Source organism: Pelophylax lessonae, assembly GCF_965119305.1.
Source record: "Pelophylax lessonae genome assembly, chromosome: 9".
NCBI classification, from domain to species: Eukaryota; Metazoa; Chordata; class Amphibia; order Anura; family Ranidae; genus Pelophylax; species Pelophylax lessonae.
In genome coordinates this window covers 210,222,941-210,237,999 of record NC_138776.1, presented here as the reverse complement: position 1 = coordinate 210,237,999, position 15,059 = coordinate 210,222,941, and the positions used below count along the sequence as shown (strand labels likewise).

The window sequence follows — 15,059 nt, the reverse complement described above, 5'->3', positions numbered from 1 at the left end:
GCTGGTGTTAGATGTGTAAACAGGATTTATTCACATACCCATATTACTTGTAGTTAAAACTACAAAGAATATTTCTTCAATCAAAACATAAGTTAACTAAATTGTGCTTTCTTCTGCCTGGAGCACAGTTTTAACAGAGTATTAAGACACGTAACTTTTATTCCTTGGAATATCCAAAGTGAGGAGAGTATACCTTCCTCTAAAAATGTTTGAAGATTCTGGTCAAGGTTACTTATCTGTTTTGTTAAATAGGCAAACTTATACTTTGGCACATGTGAATGTTAAGTAACACACATTACCAAACACAGAAAATAACACAACATGAACACTGAACGCACATGATTGTTGTAATTGTTTCATTGGGATATTTGTGGCATTTTACTTCATTGTCAATAAAATCATATAACAAAATACAATTATGGTTTCTGAATGATGATGCTTTTGGCCCTTTGAGTGAAAAGATCATAGTACCCCCGGTGGTTGCTTAAACCTCTTTGCACCTGTAAGGTTGTGCATCCACATAACCACCAGCATTCAGCAGGGGTAAGAAATCAACATAATATATAATTTAACACATCAGTGTGCCCAGTGTATGCTTTGCCTCTCCTTGAACTTTTCTTTCCTTTAAAAAAATATTTTGTTTAGAAAACACTATGATATGAGGGCGATAGACTATTTGGTTTCTTCTATGTAGATGCTCTTAAATTAATGCATATAAATAATTTATATCCTCTCATCTCTTTTTTTTTTTTTTTCCTTTTATTCTTTTAGGCTAAGCATCAGACAGAAAGGTCCATTCCCAAAATCACACATGGAGTGTTGAGTCCCTATGCATTTCATTTCTTAAGACAAACTGTGCCTCCTGTTCAGTTTTTGCTTTTGGGCTCAGGGGGAGGAATGCTGTGTTTTCACTGGCACTTTCCTCGGTCTCTATGTTGGCCAATTCCAAGTCCTCTGATCTTCTTCTGGCATCGGTCAGAATTCGTATCTGCTCCTGTACAGTTTCAAGCAAAATTTTTACCTCCTTTTGTTCTGCTATAAGACAGTTGCTAGGTACAATGTTCACCTTCACAAGTTCAGTGGAATAAGGGTTTTTGCACAGTTTGATGCCCGGCACTTCAGTAGCATTCTGCATTTGTATGCAGGCATCGTCTAGTCCCACCGAAGGTATGATTGGTATGGAACTGGCCCTAGATGTCGAAAAGCTGACGCAGTCCTTTTGAGTCATTTTATTAAAATAAGACTGTGTATCTTTTGAATGCAGTTGCATATTTCTAGAATTGTCCAGGGGTTGGTTCAAATCAGCTGAGGAACACCTAAAAGGGAAAAAAAAACACAAGTTGTTACAATCCTTATGGAAATTAATATTTGACTATTCGAAAAGTCTTTCTGAAATACTGTATGTTCCATGGTGCTTCTACATTATATCATCAGAAAAATGCAAAAATGAACACACCGTAAGTAGAATGACTTTCTATGTTTCCTGTCTCTAGGTGTTTGGCTAAAGATTAGCTAACCTTATTGGATTTATCAAGATCTAAGAAGATTGGAATGCTTAAAAATTGGATGCATAAATGCATAATAAAGAAAAAATATCTAATTATCTGTTCTCTTCCTTCCTTGGTTAGGGGCTAATACTTTGCCTCTCTCTCTCTATATATATATATTTATGTATATTTATCTATTTATGTGTGTATCTGTGTATCTATCTATCTATCTATCTATCTATCTATCTATCTATCTATCTATCTATCTATCTATCTATCTATCTATCTATCTATCTATCTATCTATCTATCTATCTATCTATCTATCTATCTATCTATCTATCTATTCATATATTTATATGTGTATATATTTATATGTGTATATATACAGCATATCTATCTTATGGTGCCTACTTATTCTCTGTTAGGTTGTAACTATCTTTTTTTCTAATTAAAATAAATATTTAAAATAAAAATTAGGGCATAATCCATTTTCATACATATACTGTACTATGCCTTCTGATAAAATGAGTTGGAATAGTTACTGGATCGTGACAAGCCTGAATTCACCCACCCGCAAATTAGGTGTGAAGTTTTACCTAAAAAGGGTCTTCATTTCTACTGGTGATAGCTATTATAATACTCAGTGTTTAGCCATACACCTGTTCTGAGAATGGTATGATACTAAATTGATCAGACTGCAGCAAACATACTTTTGGCATGCAACACTACTGATATAATTGACAATGAGAAGCTTATGGAGTAAATTGGTTGGCTATTCATTGTGTTTTCAGAATCTTTATGTTTATTTCCTCTTGTCAGTAAGACACCTTTTAAAACTGTATTATACATAGTTACATAGTTACATAGTTAGTGAGGTTGAAAAAAGACACAAGTCCATCCAGTTCAACCCATGAACCCATTATGACAATATTAAACAGTCATTCATAAAAAGTACATAGGTAAAATCAAATATAAAACTTCACTTTTAACTAAAACTAAATATTAATAATGCCTATTTTATATATATATATATATATATATATATATATATATATATATATATATATATATATATATAGTGCCTTGCGAAAGTATTCGGCCCCCTTGAACTTTGCGACCTTTTGCCACATTTCAGGCTTCAAACATAAAGATATAAAACTGTAATTTTTTGTGAAGAATCAACAACAAGTGGGACACAATCATGAAGTGGAACAAAATTTATTGGATATTTCAAACTTTGTTAACAAATAAAAAACTGAAAAATTGGGCGTGCAAAAATTATTCAGCCCCTTTACTTTCAGTGCAGCAAACTCTCTCCAGAAGTTCAGTGAGGATCTCTGAATGATCCAATGTTGACCTAAATGACTAATGATAAATGGAATCCTCCTGTGTGTAATCAAGTCTCCGTATAAATGCACCTGCACTGTGATAGTCTCAGAGGTCTGTTTAAAGTGCAGAGAGCATCATGAAGAACAAGGAACACACCAGACCGGTCCGAGATACTGTTGTGGAGAAGTTTAAAGCCGGATTTGGATACAAAAAGATTTCCCAAGCTTTAAACATACCAAGGAGCACTGTGCAAGCGATAATATTGAAATGGAAGGAGTATCAGACCACTGCAAATCTACGAAGACCTGGCTGTCCCTCTAAAATTTCAGCTCATACAAGGAGAAGACTGATCAGAGATGCAGCCAAGAGGCCCATGATCACTCTGGATGAACTGCAGAGATCTACAGCTGAGGTGGGAGACTCTGTTCATAGGACAACAATCAGTCGTATACTGCACAAATCTGGCCATTATGGAAGAGTGGCAAGAAGAAAGCCATTTCTTAAAGATATTCATAAAAAGTGTTGTTTAAAGTTTGCCACAAGCCACCTGGGAGACACACCAAACATGTGGAAGAAGGTGCTCTGGTCAGATGGAACCAAAATCAAACTTTTTGGCAACAATGCAAAATGTTATGTTTGGCGTAAAAGCAACACAGCTCATCACCCTGAACATCCCCACTGTCAAACATGGTGGTGGCAGCATCATGGTTTGGGCCTGCTTTTCTTCAGCAGGGACAGGGAAGATGGTTAAAATTGATGGGAAGATGGATGGAGCCAAATACAGGACCATTCTGGAAGAAAACCTGATGGAGTCTGCAAAAGACCTGAGACTGGGACGGAGATTTGTCTTCCAACAAGACAATGATCCAAAACATAAAGCAAAATCTACAATGGAATGGTTCACAAATAAACATATCCAGGTGTTAGAATGGCCAAGTTAAAGTCCAGACCTGAATCCAATCAAGAATCTGAGGAAAGAACTGAAAACTGCTGTTCACAAACGCTCTCCATCCAACTTCACTGAGCTCGAGCTGTTTTGCAAGGAGGAATGGGCAAAAATTTCAGTCTCTCGATGTGCAAAACTGATAGAGACATACCCCAAGCGACTTACAGCTGTAATCGCAGCAAAAGGTGGCGCTACAAAGTATTAACTTAAGGAGGCTGAATAATTTTGCACGCCCAATTTTTTCGTTTTTTATTTGTTAAAATAGTTTGAAATATCCAATACATTTTGTTCCACTTCATGATTGTGTCCCACTTGTTGTCGATTCTTCACAAAAAAATACAGTTTTATATCTTTATGTTTGAAGCCTGAAATGTGGCAAAAGGTTGCAAAGTTCAAGGGGGCCGAATACTTTCGCAAGGCACTGTATATATGAGAATGTGAATGTTAAAGAGGTTGTAAACCCCAGAAAAAATGAAAAAAAAAAAAAAAACCCTGTAAGACAGGCATACTAGCTCATTATGAAATACTTACCTTAGAACGAAGCCTCCGCAGTGCTGCCTGCTCAGCAAGGACAGGGCCAATACGTTCTGCCGTCCTGCTTCCTGGTTCGCGTCCTCCGACAATCTGATTGGCCGGAGGCACAATGACATCACTTTTGCGCGTGGGAGCCGCCATTCATGGCACAGGGCTCTGAAGGAATGGCGCGGGTTCTTTCAGAGCGCATGCGCTGATGACATCATCGGCTGCATTAAAAGTAAATATCTCCTAAATGGTCCAAGTTTAGGAGATATTTACAGTACCTTTTTAAAGGCTTACTTATAGGTACAAGTTATAAGAGAGGGTTTACAACCTCTTTAAATACAACTGTTCCAAAACCATTATAGTTAAAAGATGCTGAAATCCAAGTATCTGAGAAATGTTTTATTTGCCAAGAGATTGATAATTCTGTTCAGCCTACTTGTGACGCACATACCCTTGCCAGATAGTATAAGACAGGTCCAAAACCTGTAGTTTAACAGCACAGCTTGGTCCAGGATACACCCCAGACTTTTGTTTGGATAATTAAGGAGCAGCAGTACATTAATGGGTTATCCATTTGCTGTCCTCTTCTGTAAGCATGTGTTAGAGACCAGGAGAAACATACATAAAATACATATTATATACTGTATAACATATATAAAATACAGTTCATGATTTACTAAATACATAACTGCAATAACTGGTATTTTTAAAATTTGACTGGAATTTGGCTTTAAAGTAGAACTATATCCAAAATGTAAAAAAAAATAAATAAATAATAATTTCCTAGCCTAAGGGAGGGTTATAACCTTTGTTGGTTTATTTTTTGCCATCAATGTCCCACTGGGGAGATTGCCCCTCACTTCCTGTCCCATAGCCGAAACAGGAAGTAAGGGGAAGTCTCTGCAAATGAAGGCAATCTATTGGAAGATTTCCCCTCTATTACTTTTCTGGGGGCAACACAAAATCTGCATGTTGCTTTTACTTTCAATGCTAATGGTAAACAGGACAAAGAGAGAAGGGGAATTTCCCTATCAGGGGCACAGACAGCAATAAATATTGACAGGCATTTACTTCCCTCTATCAAAAACTAAACAAAAAGTTTTGCCTTTAGTTATACTTTAAATGCATCCTTATTTTTCTTCATACAGGAGTTGATATTGTTCTTTATTTATTGTCATTGGCATGCAGACTGCTCTAGGTAGCACCCACATGTAATGCTGAGTTCCCACGATTAACTACTTCTGTACCGGAAGATTTTCCCCCTTAATGACCAGGCCATATTTTTCCCACAAATAGAGCTTTCTTTTGGTGGTATTTGATCACCACCAGTGCAATTTTTATTTTTTGCGCTATAAACAAAAAAAGAGCGACAATTCTGAAAAAAAAAACAACAATATTTTTCACATTTTGCTATGTAACATTCTCAAAAAAAAATGTAAAAATCAAAATGTTTTAACATTTTAGGCCAATTTGTTTTCTACTACATATTTTTGGTAAAAAAAATTGCAATAAGCGTATTTTGTTTGGTTTGCGCAAAAGTTATCATGTCTACTAACTACGAGAAAGATTTATGTCATTTTTTTTTTTTTTTAATAGTAATGGCGGCGATCTGCGATTTTTATGTAATGGTGGGACTGCGACATTGCGGCGGACAGATCGGACCCCTAACTGACATTTTAGACACTTTTGGGGGGACCATTGACATTACTACAGTAATCAGTGCTAAAAATATGCACTGTTACTGTAATAATGACACTGGCAAGGAGGGGGGTTAACATTGTGGGTGATCAAGGGGTTACATTTGAGCCTAGGGGAGTGATTCTAATGGTGGGGGGTGCATGGCTTGTGAAATGATCATAGAGACCTGTGTTCTTATATAGAAGGATCACAGGGGCTCTATGATCATTCCACGGAGAAGGACAGTCAGCTGTGTTTACAACAACTGACCGTTCTTTTCTTTCAGCGGGGAGCGATCACGGGTGTCAGGCGGCAATCAGAGCCGCCTGACCCGTGCATTGGCTTTCCCGCTGCCGAGTGGTGGCGGGAGGGCACCCTAGCTGCCTGCTCACGACCAACGTCGATTTGCGCAGCAGAGCCACATTGCCGCAGTAAACTGGTTAAAGAACTAAAATACAGTGAATGACGGGGGGGGGGGCAGAGGGGGGGGGGCAGGGTGGTCAGCTGGGGCAGGAAAGAGTAGATAATTCTAAGTCCCGGTTCACACTATGGCAACTTGTCAAGCGACTTAGCAGCCTGACAAGTCGCGATCCATTCAGTGCACTGGAACCGTTCTAATCGGAGCAACTCAAGTCGCTCCAGCTTATAAAAAGGTTCCTGCACTACTTTGGGGGCGACTTGCATTGACTTCTATTAGAGAAGTCGTTTTCAAGCCCCGATGAAATCGCGTTGCACGGGGTGGCTTCAGAGTCGGGTGACTTTGATGCCGCCCCAGTGTGAACCCAGCCTTAAACATAATTTAGCCATGAAATGAGTCGGGTTATGTCTGCAGCAGTTTCATATGCACAATGTGAGAAGTCACAGTGAGCATCTAACTCAGATTAACCATTTTTAGTACTGAAGAGCAGCAAGTACAACTACGCAAGATGCAAGGTAAGATTAAGGTTCAACTCACACATACAATATCAACTTACTGTATTTACAGCTAAAAATGAAATGACATAATATCATTGATCAATAGGGATATATGAAAATAATATTTAATAAGGCTTTGTTTTCATTATTACAATTTTCTGAGTATATGTTTTTATTTTTAATTTCAGCAATGTGTCTTTTTATGTGTGTTATATGAAAACTTTTGACATTAAGCGCCGGTTCACATTGCAGCGACGCTACTTCGCACCGCGACCTCCGAGGTCACGGTGCCAGCAGCGCGCCGTGACCTCGGAGCGGCCGCCACGGACTTCATAACATTGAAGTCTATGGCGGTCGCCTCCGGGTCGCCCCAAAGAAGCTCCGGACCCTTTTTCTAGGTCGGAGCGACTTGTGTCGCTCCTATTAGAACGGGTCCGCAGCTTCCCTATGGGAGGCGACCTGCGGCGACCTGTGAGGCGACCAGGTTGCCTCACAGGTCGCCCTAGTGTGAACCGGCACTTAGTACTTAACCAGCTACTTGACAAAAAAAAAACTAAATATTTTTCATTAAAGTCAATGTTTATGAAAATGTTAAGCAAAGGTAATGCTATTGACTGTAGATTATTAAGGCCAATAATGAAAAATCATATTAAAATTACAGTTTTTTAGGCATCATTAGCAGCTGATTTAATTACTTACTGTGTATGCAGCCTCATCTTTTAAACCTTGCCTAAGTACCATTTAAAGCTGGTCCAATGACTGCTTAGCCAGGTTTTCTGCTTCAGGGTGGCAGCGTCCTATGGAGCATGTAGGGACTTGTGTCCCCATACACTTTGTGCATCAATAGAAAAACAAAGCAGGTAGCCTAGGAGGGCAAGGCAGTCCCCTGCTCATCCCTCCTCCTTCCCACTCCCTCTCTAAAATCCCGTACACACGATCAGATTATCGAATGATCTTGCGTCCGTTTTTTGTTGCATGCTAGTCTCATATGGAAAGTGAAGAAGTTACTTTCATACGAAAATTCCCGTACGACAGAATTCAACTTCAGAAGTGATGTCATGTGTTGAATTGTTTTGTATGTGTTCTTTCGTTTCTGAGCATGCCTAGTCTTGCACTTACGATTTTTTCGGACGAAAACTGTACTAATTAAATGACATACGTGTGTTGACGTACGATAAACATTTTATAGCCTAAACATCCAGATTTTGTCGTCCGAAAATTCGTAATTGGCTGTCGAAAGCACCATACTAACAATCCGAAAATCGGCAGATCGTTCGTCGGAGGAAATTTTACTTCCGATTTTCGTATCATGTGTACCGGCCTTTACACACTGGCTTCAGATTGCACTGTCCACTGTTACCTTCTTATCTTATACAGACTGGAAGTTTAGGGAAGCAGCACTTGGAGAACAGGAGACGACAGCATTGAACGTTGTAAATGACACGTTTTTGGATATGAATTTTAGGAAATATTTTATTATGGGATGTTTATTTTATTGAGTTTGATGAGATAAGCTACAAACAGAGTTTAAAACTAGTTTAAAGTGCTATTAAACTCAAAATCAAACATGTCATATATTGTAGCTTACCAATCATTAGATGTTGTGACTGTTTTCTTCATTTTACCACTTGCCGAAAGTATAACTTACATATACGGCGGCAAAGTGGAACTGCTGTGGCAGATCATGTACCTAGTACATGATCCAACATTTCGTGGATAACGCCGGCGGCCCGCTCCCACTGTTATAATACACAGGAGCTGATCAGTGGGTACCGTGGACACAATGTCCGCCGACACCCGCTGATCTTTCAGTACAGAAGGAGAACAAACAAATAAACAATGTAAACAAGGCAGATCGCTCTTCTGTCAATAGGGAAGGCATGGATCCTGCAAAGCAGGGACACAAATCCATGCCTTCTCCTAGTAAAAGCCGCTCCCACAGTACCCAAAATTACTAGCTAGGCACACACTTAACCCTTTTGATCGCCCCTGATTTTAACTACTTCCCAGCCAGTGTCATTAGTACAGTGACAGTGCATATTTTTAGCACTAATCACTGTATTAGTGTCACTGGTCTCCAAAAAAGTGTCAAAAGTGTCAGTTATTGTCCGACCGCAATATTGCAGTCCTGCTGATCTCTGCCATTACTAGTAAAAAAATAAAAATTTGTAGATACTGTTGCACAAACCAATCAATATACACTTTTTGGGATTTTTTTTTCCCAAAAATATGCAGCAGAATACATATTGGCCTAAACTGTTGAAGAAATTCGATTTTTTCAATTTTTTTTATTCAATGTGTTTTATGGCAGAAAGTAAAAAATGTTGTTTGTTTGTTTTTTTAATTGTTGGTCTTTTTTTGTTTATAGCGCAAAAAATAAAAAACTGCAGTGGTGATCACATACCACCAAAAAAAGCTCTATTTGTGGAAAAAAAAGACATACATTTTATTTAGCTACAGCGTCGCATGACCGCACAATTGTCAGTTAAAAAAATTGCAGTGCTGTACCGCAAAAAATGGCCTGGTCATAAAGGGAGGTAAATCTTCCGGACGGCAAGTGGTTAAGCTTTTTCCCTGTTTACACCTGGTGATCTGACTAGTAACATTACTCCTCTATTAGAGTGCTCTCACTCTGGATGATGGAGCACAGGGGGCACAGCATTGTCACTCTGGGGATTTAGATACAAATTGAAGCTGAAATCCAGCTCACACTGCAGTTACAGTAACAGTTTTGTTCCTATTGGGATAAAGGTTTTACATGAATAAATAAAAGCAGATCATTGTAATCACCCCTAGCAGTGGTAAATAATTATAATTAATTGAATGTAATCCCGCGCAAAAGATAGGTATGGAAATGTGCATAAAATAAAGCTGCTGCCCACCCGTCTCCTTCCCCTAAAGGAAGTATAATAGTAAAGTAAAAGGTTAATGGGTTATGGCGCTGCTATAAAAACTGATGGGTAATATCCCCCCCCCCCCCCGACTGTGGTCCAGTTAATATGTTGTAAAAATATAAAACTATATGAAATGTCCAAACAATGGGTATATATCTATGGTTATTATACTGTATAGGTCTATTCTTTTATGCAGTGGTATTATAATTAAACCCAAAGGTCCCTAGTGCTTGGATATATTTGTAAGTGCCATGTGCTCCAAAGTGCTATACGTGCAAAATATATACAGTTAGGTCCATACATATTTGGACACAGGCACAATTTTCATACTTTTTGCTCTGTATGCCACCAGAATAAAATTTTAATGAAATTCAAATGCATTCAAATGAATTTGAAGTGCAGACTTTCAGCTTTAATTCAAGGAGTTGAACATAAATATCAAGTACAAATTTTAGGAACTGCAACCGTTTTCTACACACTTCCCCCCATTTTTAGGGGCTCAAATGTAATTGGACAAATTAATATAATCATAAATAAAATGTTCACTTGTAATATTTTGTAGAGAATCCTTTACTGGCAATAACTGCCTGAAGTCTGGAACCCATGGACATTACCAGAGACTGGGTTTCCTCCTTTCTTTGCCAGGCTCTAATTGCATCTGTCTTCAGTTGTTCTTTGTTTGTTGGTCTTTCTGCCTTTAATTTTGCCTTCAGGATAGTAAAATGCATGCTCAATTGGGTTAGGATCAGGTGATTGACTCAGCCATTGCAGAATTTTCCACTTCTTTTCCTTCGAAAGCTCCTGGGTTGCTTTTGCAGTGTGTTTTGGGTCATTGTCCATCTGTACTGTGAAGCGTCGTCTGACCAATTTTGCTGCATTTGGCTGAATCTGGGCTGACAGTATATCTCTAAACACTGCAGAATTCATCCGACTGCTTCTCTCTTCTGTCACATCATCAATAAACACCAATGACCTAGTGCCACTGGAAGCCATGCATGCCCATGCCATCACACTGCCTCCACCATGTTTTACATATTGTGTGCTTTGGATCTTGAGTTGTTCCAAGCCTTCTCTGCACCTTTTTCTTCCTGTCATTCTGGTACAGATTATTCTTAGTTTCATTCATCCAAAAAATGCTTTTCCAGAACTGGTCTGTTTTTTTTAGATGTTTTTTGGCAAAATCTAATCTGGCTTTTCTCTACTTCAGGCTTATGAATGGTTTGCACCTTGTAGTGAACCCTCTGTATTTGCTCTCGTGAAGTCTTTTCTTGATTGTAGACTTTAACAATGATACGCCCACCTCCTGGAGACCATTTGTCTGGATGTTGTAAATGGGTTTTTTCTTCACCATAGAGAGGATCCTGTGATCACCCACCACTGTTGTCTTCCGTGGACGTCAAGGAACTGTACAAAAAAGATGGTTTGCATCTTTCTCTCAAAGGAACAAATGTACTTAGTGAACAACTCCAAGAATTTGCGAAAGAGTATTTAAACTAGGAAGGGGGGGGGGGCAAAAGAGTGGAAATACAAGAGTCCAATTGCCCCCAGAAACAATGCCAGAACAGGTCAGAAGCACAGAGGTTAGGAAATGATAAGCTCAGAGTCCTGTCCACAAATGCTCGCAGTTTAGGTAAAAAAAATCAATGAACTTGGGTCAATAATGGCATCTGAGAATGTAGATTTAGTGGCTGTTACGGAGACATGGTTTAATGAAAGAAATGACTGGGACATAACCATACCAGGGTACTCTTTATACAGAAGAGACAGAGAAGGCAAGAAAGGAGGAGGAGTGGCCCTGTATGTGAAAGATAGCATTAAATCTAACCTAATACAAGTTGGTGAGGCCAACATAGAGTCAGTTTGGGTTACGTTGCAGTTTGCTAATCATGCAGTAACTCGTGTAGGTGTGATATATAGACCACCTGGTCAAGTTAAAGAACTAGATGATCTACTAGTTGAAGAAATAGCTAAAATGACAATGAAAGGAGAAGTTATCATTATGGGAGATTTCAATCTTCCAGATATAAACTGGAAAACCAAAAAAGCAAGTTCTACCAGGAGTACAGATATTCTAAATTCCCTACTGGGGTTGTCTCTGCAACAAGTGGTTGAGGAGCCAACCCGGAGGGAGGCCATTTTGGATTTGGTATTCACAAATGGGGATTCGGTATATGATGTCATTGTAGGCGAAACCTTGGGATCTAGTGATCACCAGTCAGTGTGGTTTAATATAAGAACTGTGAAAGAGTCACACAAAAACAAAAGTTTTAGATTTTAGAAAAACAGACTTTTCAAAAATGAAATTAGTCATAAATGAGTCCTTATCAGACTGGAACGGATTACATGGAGTCCAGGAGAAATGGGACTACTTAAAAGGTGCATTATTGAAGGCAACAGAAAATTGCATTAGACTTGTCAGTAAAAGCAAAAAAAGGAAGAGACCACTGTGGTACTCAGCAGAAGTGGCCCAAATCATTAAAAATAAAAAGCTAGCATTTTGTAATTATAAAAAAACCCAGAGCAATGAAGATAAGGAAATCTACAAGATTAGGCAGAAAGAGGCCAAGCAAGTTATAAGAACTTCTAAAGCGCAGGCAGAAGAAAAACTAGCTCAGTCTATGAAAAAGGGGGATAAGACATTCTTCAGATATATAAATGAAAAAAAGAAATTAAAACAAGGAATAACTAAATTAAAAACAAAGGACGGAAGGTGTGTAGAAGAGAATAAAGGGCTAGCCGACTGCCTTAATGAATACTTCTGTTCAGTTTTTACAGAAGAAAAAGAAGGAGAAGGACCTCCACTCGAAAGGATGACTAATGAATCATTTGATGCATGTGTCTTTACAGAGGAAGAGGTTCTAAGATTGCTGTCTTAAGTGAAGACAAATAAGTCACAGGGTCCTGATGAGATACACCCAAAATTATTAAAAGAGCTTAGTGGTGAGCTGGCAAAACCATTAACAGATTTATTTAACCAATCATTAGTAACAGGAGTCGTCCCGGAAGATTGGAAATTGGCAAATGTCGTGCCCATTCACAAGAAAGGTAGTAGGGAGGAATCGAGCAACTATAGACCAGTGAGTCTGACATCAATAGTAGGCAAATTAATGGAAACCCTATTAAAGGATAGGATTGTGGAACATCTTAAATTCCATGGATTGCAAGATGAAAAACAACATGGGTTTACTTCAGGGAGATCATGTCAAACAAATCTTATAGATTTTTTCGACTGGGTGACTAAAATAATAGACGGTGGAGGTGCAGTAGACATTGCATATCTAGATTTTAGTAAGGCTTTTGACACTGTCCCACATAGAAGACTTATCAATAAACTGCAGTCATTGAGCATGGACTCCCATATTGTTGAGTGGATTAGGAAGTGGCTGAGTGACAGACAACAAAGGGTTGTAGTCAATGGAGAACATTCAGAACAAGGTCATGTTACCAGTGGGGTACCTCAGGGATCTGTACTGGGACCAATTTTGTTTAATATCTTCATGAGTGATATTGCAAAAGGCCTCGATGGTAAGGTTTGTCTTTTTGCTGATGACACAAAGATATGTAACAGGGTTGATGTTCCTGGAGGGAAACGCCAAATGGAAAAGGATTTAGGAAAACTAGAAGAATGGTCAGAACTCTGGCAACTGAAATTTAATGTGGATAAGTGCAAGATAATGCACCTGGGGCGTAAAAACCCAAGGGCAGAATATAGAATATTTGACACAGTCCTGACCTCAGTATCTGAGGAAAGGGATTTAGGAGTAATTATTTCAGAAGACTTAAAGGTGGGAAGACAATGTAATAGAGCAGCACGAAATGCCAGCAGAATGCTTGGATGTATAGGGAGAGGTATAAGCAGTAGAAAGAGAGAAGTGCTTATGCCGCTGTACAGAACACTGGTGAGACCTCACTTGGAGTATTGTGCGCAGTACTGGAGGCCATATCTCCAGAAGGATATAGATACTCTAGAGAGAGTTCAGAGAAGAGCTACTAAACTAGTACATGGATTGCAGGAAAAAACTTACCAGGAAAGGTTAAAGGACCTTAACCGCTTCCATACAGAGCAGTTAGACACCCTTCCTGCCCAGACCAATTTTCAGCTTTCAGCACTCTCACACTTTGAATGACAATTGCTCAGTCATGCTACACTATAACCAAACAAAATTTTTATCATTTTTTTCACACAAATAGAGCTTTCTTTTGGTGGTATTTGATCACAACTGGGGTTTTTTTTTTCGTGATATATGCAAAAAAAGAGCAAAAAATTTGAAAAAAAAACACTTTTTTTTAGTTTCAATTATGAAATTTTGCAAAAAATACATTTTTCTTCATACATTTGGGCCAAAATGTATACTGCTACATGTCTCTGGTAAAATTAACCCAAACTAGTGTATATTATTTAGTCTGTGTGAAAGTTATTGAGTCTAGAAGCTATGGTACCAATTACTGAAAATTGATCACACCAGATGTACTGACTGCCTATCTCCTTTCTTGAGGCCCTGAAATGTCAGGACAGTACAAATACCGACCAAATGACCCCTTTTTGTAAAGTAGACAGTCCAAGGTATTTAGTAAGAGGCATGGTGAGTTTTTTGAAGTTGTAATTTTTTCCCACAATTCTTGGGAAAATGAAGAAAAATTTTTTTTTTTCTTTTTTTTCCCACAAAGTTTTCAATTTATAAGCTATTTCTAACACATAGCATGTACACAGCAAAAATTACACCCAAAAATACATTCTGCTACTCCTTCCGAGTATGGCGATACCACATGTGTGAGACTTTTACACAGCCTGGCCACAAAAAGAGACTCCACGTCCAAGAAGCACATTCAGGCGTTCTAGGAGCATAAATACACATAAAACTTTCTTACTACCTATCACACTTTTCAAGGCCCTAGAGCACCAATACAATGGAAAAGTCCACAAAATGACACATTTTGGAAAGCAAACACTCCAACGTATATTCTATGAGGCATTATGGGTCGTTTGAACATATCATTTTTTTCCACAGGTTTTTGGAAAATGTGGGAAAAAAATGAAAACTTTTTTTTTTTTACACAAAGTTGTCAATTTATAGGATATTCCTAACACATAGCATGTACACAGCAAAAATGACACCCCAAAATACATTCTGCCACTCCTCCTGAGTATGGCAATACCACATGTGTGAGACTTTTTCACAGCCTAGCCATATAGAGGGGCCGAACATCCAAGGAGCATCATCATGCATCCTAGCCACTTGCCTAGGCCTATTTTTGACATTTGGTGTTTACAAGCTAAAATCAGTTG

The 15,059-nt window shown here is 38.5% G+C and overlaps 1 protein-coding gene across 2 annotated transcripts in view; it reads right to left on the bottom strand.

The window, feature by feature from the left end:
* Window positions 1-341: 341 nt before the first annotated feature.
* Window positions 342-15,059, bottom strand: part of NRG3 (neuregulin 3) — a 1,290,624-nt gene continuing 1,275,906 nt past the window's right edge. For both annotated transcript variants that reach the window (XM_082267408.1, XM_082267407.1), the window contains exon 9: window positions 342-1,316. In XM_082267408.1, the coding sequence (XP_082123534.1) occupies window positions 806-1,316 (511 nt within the window). In that variant the 3' untranslated portion in view covers window positions 342-805. The remainder of the gene's footprint in view (window positions 1,317-15,059) is intronic.